This window comes from Phoenix dactylifera, chromosome 10 (assembly GCF_051530095.1).
Source record: "Phoenix dactylifera cultivar Ajwa chromosome 10, Ajwa_hap1_PhDact_Kaust_v1.1, whole genome shotgun sequence".
NCBI classification, from domain to species: domain Eukaryota; kingdom Viridiplantae; phylum Streptophyta; class Magnoliopsida; order Arecales; family Arecaceae; genus Phoenix; species Phoenix dactylifera.
This window is the reverse complement of record NC_143199.1, coordinates 24,402,621-24,410,010: the sequence shown is the minus strand read 5'-3', so window position 1 is coordinate 24,410,010 and position 7,390 is coordinate 24,402,621. Positions and strand designations below refer to the sequence as shown.

The 7,390-nt window shown below is 36.3% G+C and overlaps 1 protein-coding gene across 1 annotated transcript; it reads right to left on the bottom strand.

Moving 5' to 3' along the window:
- Window positions 1-3,375: 3,375 nt before the first annotated feature.
- Window positions 3,376-6,204, bottom strand: LOC103716725 (homer protein). The gene is made up of 3 exons (XM_008804842.6): window positions 5,643-6,204; window positions 3,822-4,182; window positions 3,376-3,699 (listed from the first exon to the last, which is right to left on the bottom strand). The coding sequence occupies exons 1-3, from the start codon at window positions 6,060-6,062 to the stop codon at window positions 3,521-3,523; spliced, it is 960 nt and encodes a 319-aa protein (XP_008803064.3). The 5' UTR covers window positions 6,063-6,204; the 3' UTR covers window positions 3,376-3,520.
- Window positions 6,205-7,390: the final 1,186 nt, after the last annotated feature.

The window sequence follows — 7,390 nt, the reverse complement described above, 5'->3', positions numbered from 1 at the left end:
AATTTTGGAAGGGTATTTATGTAAAATCCGATATTTAGGAGGGTATTCATGCAAAATCCGATATTTAGTATAGATTGACTATTGTATCCTTTAATATATTTTTGAATGTTTGATGTAAAAGATATCTAAATTATGATACTTGATTTGTTATTTTTTAAAAAAAAAATACTTAAACCCATTCAATTTAAGGCTAGTTTCGTTATGTATCTCACAACTTTAAAAAAAATTCATAATGATCTATAAAATTTGATAAGTGGTTCAAAATAGTCCCAATATCCATCTCCGTTTACTTGAAGTTATTGGATTCCGTTATATGATAATTATGTGAGATATGTAGGATTGAATTGTGTTGCTGACAGGCTCCCTATAGGTGATATTTATTTGGTACCAAGAGAAGAAGTTAGGACTTAGTTTGGAAAAACTTGTTTCTTCTCTATAACCTAATGTTTGATTGTCTTCAGCCACATCTCAGGTTTTTCTCCTTTTGGATCCAATTCTATCATTATGGAAGGAGGACTCATTGCAAAATGTCGTGGATGGCGCAACCCTTGATGGGCATTTTTATAGTTGTTCAATGTATGAAGTTGGTTTTTTTTAGTTGAATTCACCTTCTTTTGCACTATACAGATCTCAAAGTATTCTAAACTCCATTATTTATATGCTTGTATAGATTTTCAAAGAGACCGTACTAAAAAAAGATGAATACTTCTTTTGTGTGGAAGATACAAACCTTTCCTAGTTCCTACGCCATCAGAATTTGCCTTCAATCTTCATCCAAGACACCTGAGGTGGCTCCCAGGGGGAATACATTGGACCCATTGCTGCATGGGAGGCTTCCGTGCCAATGTAGCACAGTGGGCAGCCAAGCCGAGCCTTCCTGATAACAGTATTAGTAGTACCACAGTACGCTGCAAAACAAAGGAGTTTCTATTCTTTCAAGGAAACCAAAGAAAAACAGAAAATAAGGAGATGAGGGTCTCATGAAAAAAAAAAAGAAAAAAATTGATAGAACAAATCTTAAAAAATCCAATCCCCAAGCGAGCTTGGATTCAAACTTATGATCTGGGACTAGGCATGGACAATGCAAAGGCCTAAACTTTCATCAACAATCCCAGCGGTAGGAGTGTGCTTTGTAGCCAACGACATCCCTAGAGATCAAAGGAAAAAGTTTTGGTGGTTACAGATAGAAATTAGGAATAAAATCGAGAGCTGGTATGGCATTTTAATAAAGTATTTGATTCTATTAGCATAATTTTAGAAATCACATAACAACTTGTATCAGCTTATATTATTTTTTTTATTAGCGTGATTCTGTATCGATCGGTATTTTTTTTCTTTCTTAGCCTGGTCTTGTTAGAGTGATTTTAGGAATCACATAACTACTTATATTACCAAGTATTATTTTTCTTTATTAGCATGATTCTATATCAATTTATATTATTTTTCTTGTCTGGAATCTATATCCGAGTATTTATAAACCCTGAAATTTACTGAATATAATGGAACAGAGAAATAAAATCATTTTTCTCTCTCTCTCTTTTTGTTTTTTCTCTTCTTATGCAAATATTTTAACATGGTATCAGAACTACCGATCACATAATCTACCGCCAGCATCTCTTCTATCTTTGTTGTGGTCGTCGTTGACATGTCTAGAAGCTTTGAAGACCCCATTGTTGATCTATCAGTCTTTGTTTCTGGGTGATCAATACTTAAAAATCCATTATTTTTCGATGGATTTGCAAATTCTCTGTCTCCCCATATATCCTCTATTTTTGATAAATTAATACTCGAAGAACATTTATTTTCTAATGGATCTACAGCTCCTTTCCACTACTTTTTCTCTCAGCTTCAGATCTTCGGTCGTCTCTCCTCACCGTGGCTCGGTCTCTTTCTCTCCATCTTTGGTTTTATTTGTTGCTTTCAATTTCTTCACCATCCAGTTCGAAGTCTCTTGGTCATCTTCTATGGTGCCTCCATCTACGAGAATCATCGACCTTCGGTTGTCTTCTCTTTGAGCTTTGTCCTCGCTGCAATTGTTATCTTTTATGTCTTCTCGCTGCCACATCAGACCAATCAATCAACCAATACTCCTCTTCCATGGTATCTCCATCTACGAGGATCGTCGACCTTCAGTATCTTTCTCTCTGAATTATGTTCTCATTGTAACTATCATCTTCTATATGTCTTCTCGCTGCCGCATCATCAGATAAGTCAATCAACCATATCGACAGACATGTCAGCCTGCTGCATCAGTCAGATACATCAGTCTGTTATATCGGCTTTTGAGTTTTATGTCAACTCCTATTATGCTACATCAGCTTCTGAGTTGCTATAATAGCTACATCAGGTTCTATGCTGCCACATTAGCTCTTGATCTACCGATACGTTAATCTTTGAGCTGTTATGTCAGCTCCAAGTCTATCATGTCAATTTCTGAGCTGCTACTTCAACCCTTGATCTAGTATGTTAGTTTTTATGCACAGTCGTGATCTAGTTTTCAAACTCAAGTTGGCACTTATAGTACCATCTTAAGTTTGAAAAGGGATGCTAGCATAATTTTAGAGATCACATAACTTATATCAGCCCATATTATTTTTCTTTGTTAGTATGATCATGTATCGGTTAGTATTATTTTTTTTTGTTAGCATAATCTTGTTAGAATAATTTTAGAGATTACATAACAACTTGTATTAGCGAGTATTATTTTTCTTTATTAACATGACCTTATTTTAGTCTATATTATTTTTCTTGTATGAAGTCTGTATATGAGTATTTATAACCATTAAGATGTATCGACTATGATGAAATAGAAAATTAAAATTATTTTTCTTTTTCTTTTTTTTGTTTTTATCTTCTTTGCAAATATTTTAACAGACTTGATTTCATTAACAAGATTATTTTATTAAAAAACAACATGTATGTAGTGCTATCCACAATATTTACACTTGATACCGTTACTCTTAATATTGTCCTCCATGTCGCAGAGGTAGTACCCCTTCTTGAAATCCATATCTGATAATTCTGAGAATGGAAAAGCTGTGAAATCCATATCTTGAAATCCTACATCACTTCAATTCAGCTCATGAAATGGAACTGACCAGTGCGTCCCCCTAATGGACATTTTGGATTAAACCTTCAATTCTTTCTGATCATCTTCGGCAGGATCTTACTAAATAAACTCAGAGCAGCAGTCATTCACCGAAGAGAATTGTTTAAGAAAAGGTTTAATTCCGAACTTCTTAGAAGGAACTCATGCTACCCTTAGGCCTATTCTAACCACAAACCTCAGTCTTTGAAGCTGGATGCATTAAATCCTTCATGGGCCTACCTGCATTCATGGAGGGGACATTACAAATTATATATAACTCAGAGAGGTTGAAGGGTAATTTTGTCGATTACCCAGGAAAACATTGAGCTGTCCAAATGATATTATAAAGTGGAAGACTACAAAGTCTATCTTCATCTCAAAAGCAGGATAGGACCTCCAAGATAATCTTGTGCTCACAATTGTCAGCTAGTCCTATTTTCTTATAGGAAAAGGACTTAAAAGCCTCATCTTGAAACAAAAATCAAGTGCAATGGCTGCAGAAAGAAAAATAAAAATATCCTCCAATACATAAACTGCTCCATCAATAGAATATGCAATGAAGCTGACATTGTTGAGTTCCAAAGGCTTCCCAGCATCTAGTGCAGCAAGGCCTGAAAATTCAGGAAACATAGTTCAAAATTCGACTCTCATAATTCATTACGAAGTTGAGAAATAAAAACATTGATGAGCAACTAAAATGCCTGAATATTGGAACACACACACAGATTGATACCTCTAACAAAGCCAAAAGCTGCTGGGGCCCCTGTTTTTAGCTGAATATTGTCCAGATCTCTTCTTATTGCGTAACGGAAGGTAACTCCAAACAAAGCACAGCTAATGAAAACAGTTGCCAAATGAAGAAGAAGTTGAGAAAAGCTGGTTGCTTGATATAAATAAATGGGCAAACCAGCAAGCATGCCAGCTACAGATGAAATTGATGCAGCTTTTAGGGACTCCAATCTCTCTACATTTTGGTCAATCTCTTCAGGTAAAACGTCTCCAGAGTTGTTTTCATCAATGTCAGATGACAGAGAGCGTTCAGCTTCTTCCACCATAGTTCTTGCTTCTAATAAGTCCCTTTGTGATTCTGCGATCTATAATGGAGGATAAAAGCAATATCATAAAAATATAGCCACCAAATTGTATAAATAGGAGAGATGTGTAAGAGATGAAGTTTCAAACTGGATGTGCTTCCACACTTTAAAGAGTATAAATAGCAACTATTAGAGACAACTGTGTCCTCCAACAACAAATGGGAAGGTGACGAGAGGAAAGTGCTGAGGTGCAGAGGAATTGCCAAGCTGTAGTCGACTACTAAGAGGATTTTTGTCCTTAGGAAAAGAAGTTAGATATTTGTTACCTCTCCAAGCTTTAAGAAGAATCACTGCTCGAGGAACTAGATGGTAAGTAACCATGTAAGCTTTATTTTCAAATGCAGCATCAGTTTTAATCTACAAACAGCAAGCTTCAGTTGGACGAGAGATGCCATCTATATCATTTAACATGACAAGCACTCGAGTTCTAAAGAAGATGAAAGTGTACTATCCTTCTATGTTCAGATGTAAAATGGTAAATTGTGACATGCTGATTTTCATATAATATAGAAGATGCAAAAAGATGCTAAGCCTGCCAACCTGAGCAAGATATCATGTTTGCAGTCAAGTAAAAATCCCATTAAGAACTGCATTAATGAAAATGAAAAAAAGGACCTAGTGATCTGCTAAAAAATGATCTTGTTGACTCAAAGAATCAGACAACTCCTGGAAGTGTTCTACTGCTTCCATTATTAACTACTTAAAGTACCTGTGTGTTTCCATTGCATAGAAACTGTAAAATTGCAAATTGTTTAATTTCACATCAGGAAAACAAGCAATTCAAACAAAGCAAGGCATTCATCAAACTTTACTACTGTTTATTAATCTTGATGCTTTTAAGAAAACCGATACACATCTGCTACCTAATAATATTTCAGTATGTTACAGTCTTGGGATCTTTTATTGTGCCCTTTTGATGTTAATTTTGTAGGTCTTTGCAGGACCATAACAATTCTCCACATATTAATCAAGAAACATTTTTACATCTAAATCTAGATGATTCAAGAAAGAATGTTGAAGGGTTGATCTTCTTCTGTCGGTTCATAAAGAGAGTTCATCTTAAACCCCCTGAAACTGTATTGTTTCACCTCCATGAATTACTAATAGAGCATATCAAGTTGCTAAGGCCTATAACAGTGTTTGCATCACGCCCCAAACAGGAATCTTGTTTCTCTGATGAGGTTGAGAAGCGGAACTTGGGTAAAAGGGTAGTCAAAATTCTCTACTGTTTGACAAAAGCTTTCTTATAAAACTCATTCGTGAACAGCTATAAGCTTTCAGTTCTTCCCAAACATATTCTACATGATTTCCAACAAAATTTTCACAAATATGTTCTAAGCTATCATAATTCATTGAGCAACAGTATGACAGCACTAGACTTGAAAAACCCCGATCCCTGATCCCCATAATTCTTGGTTTGAGCAAAGAATCGAACACAAAGCGAGCGGCCCGAAGCTTACCTCCAACTCCCTGCTCTCGAGCTGGCGGACGTACTCCTTGGCTCGCAGGGCTTCGGCCTCCTGCTTCTCGATGTCGGCGAGCGCCTGTCTCGCCCGGTCCACCCTCCGCGACGCCTCCTCGAGCCCGTCCAAGAGGGCCCGGTTCTCCTCTCTCCTCAGGAGCTCCTCCACCCGCTCGCCGACCATGCCTGACAGCACGTCCTTGGCACGCGAGGGCTGCTGTTCCTCCCTCCCCTCCCCGTCGCCGGCGCTGCAGCGCGGCCGGCGGAGGGAAAGGAGAGGAGGTGGGGAAGGGATGGAGCCAGCGACGGGAAAGGATGGCGTCGAATTCGGCTGGCGGCGGAATTGGGGGTTGGTGCTTGCGGAGATTTTGGGCGAAAATGGGAACGATTGTCGTAGGGAGAGGAGAGGTGGATGCATCGCGCCGCGCAATACCGTATCGAGTTTTTCTTAGAAAAACGGTAGAGAATAAACACAGATTTTGTTCATTTTTCGTTGAGGGGTGACGGTGAGACATCTCCCACCACACCACACCTGCTTCTTCTTCTTCTTCTTCTTTTTCTTTTTTTAATTTTTTTTTAATTTTTTTACAAAAGCAGATGTATGATAGGTATATCCAATAAATCAAAAAACAAAATACTACAAAGTGCCAGAGGCAACTCCCTATCCTCAGTCCACAGGGTGCTACCCAAGTGACTGACTATATAAGAAGCCATCCAGTCCGCAGCCCCATTAGCCACCTACTTTTTGTAAAGCCAGCTGAAATTAGTGGGTGTCACACCCTTGGATTAAAACAAGAATGTTATCATCATTATAATCGTTTTGTTTTTAAAACCCCTGCTTAGATTTTTTTTTAAAAAAATAGAATCTAAATAATTTAGAATGTCTAGGAGAAATTACGTAAAGGTGTAAACCGATATCTAACTTCTTAATCATATTCTCTCATAAATATTATTTTTTATTAAAAATTTTGATGGAGGAAATCTAATATGAAATATATCTCTTTTAGCTAATATTATAATATAGATTTAGCATTATAATCATCTTTTAGAATATAAATAATAGTCATTAGTTTTACTTGTATCTTTCTTTACAATTTTTTAAATTCATATTTTTGTATTATTTTTTTTAAAAAAAATATTTGCCATATAAAAAATAATATTTTATTGCCTAATAAATAAGGATGGAATAATTATGTTGTTATTTTATTGTTTCTGTATTTTTTTAATTATGAAAATGCTTGTTTAATATTAAAACTTGAAATATCATTTTTGGAGACAAATAATGGCCACTGTAGCCATTATAATAGTTAATAATGGTTTTGTTAGAGGGTCTATTATAATAGGTAAAATGATTTGAGGCCTCCGTTATGCACATGTTAAAAATTTATTGAGCCCGTAATAATTGACTCAACAACTCTATAATCAACCAAGCTGCTGTATTTCGTAACAAATCCACGAGTTGTACCAATTCTCTCTCTTGTCACGAGGCAAGAAAATTATTCATGTACATATAACAGGAGCAATGTTTCGTTACTTTTATAAACGAATGATGCAATTACGAAACCTTGACATCCACCTATTCTTCCTCTTAAATGGAAGTGAGGGAATGATAGTGGGGCTCTTCCTTGTCATTTACAATAATTTTTTTCTCCTCTGAATTTCTTACTCTCCATTGACCCCACCACTCTTTATCTCATATGATCTTTAAAATTACACATTGCTACATATTTCAGGATTAAGAGAGGT

Excerpts from the sequence above, each read along its gene's own strand:
- LOC103716725 (XM_008804842.6), bottom strand. The coding sequence starts at position 6,062 with ATGCATCCACCTCTCCTCTCCCTACGACAATCGTTCCCATTTTCGCCC. Across the intron at positions 4,183-5,642 it reads TCGAGAGCAGGGAGTTGGAG|ATCGCAGAATCACAAAGGGA; the intron begins GTAAGCTTCGGG and ends CCTCCATTATAG. Across the intron at positions 3,700-3,821 it reads AGCTTTTGGCTTTGTTAGAG|GCCTTGCTGCACTAGATGCT; the intron begins GTATCAATCTGT and ends CTGAATTTTCAG.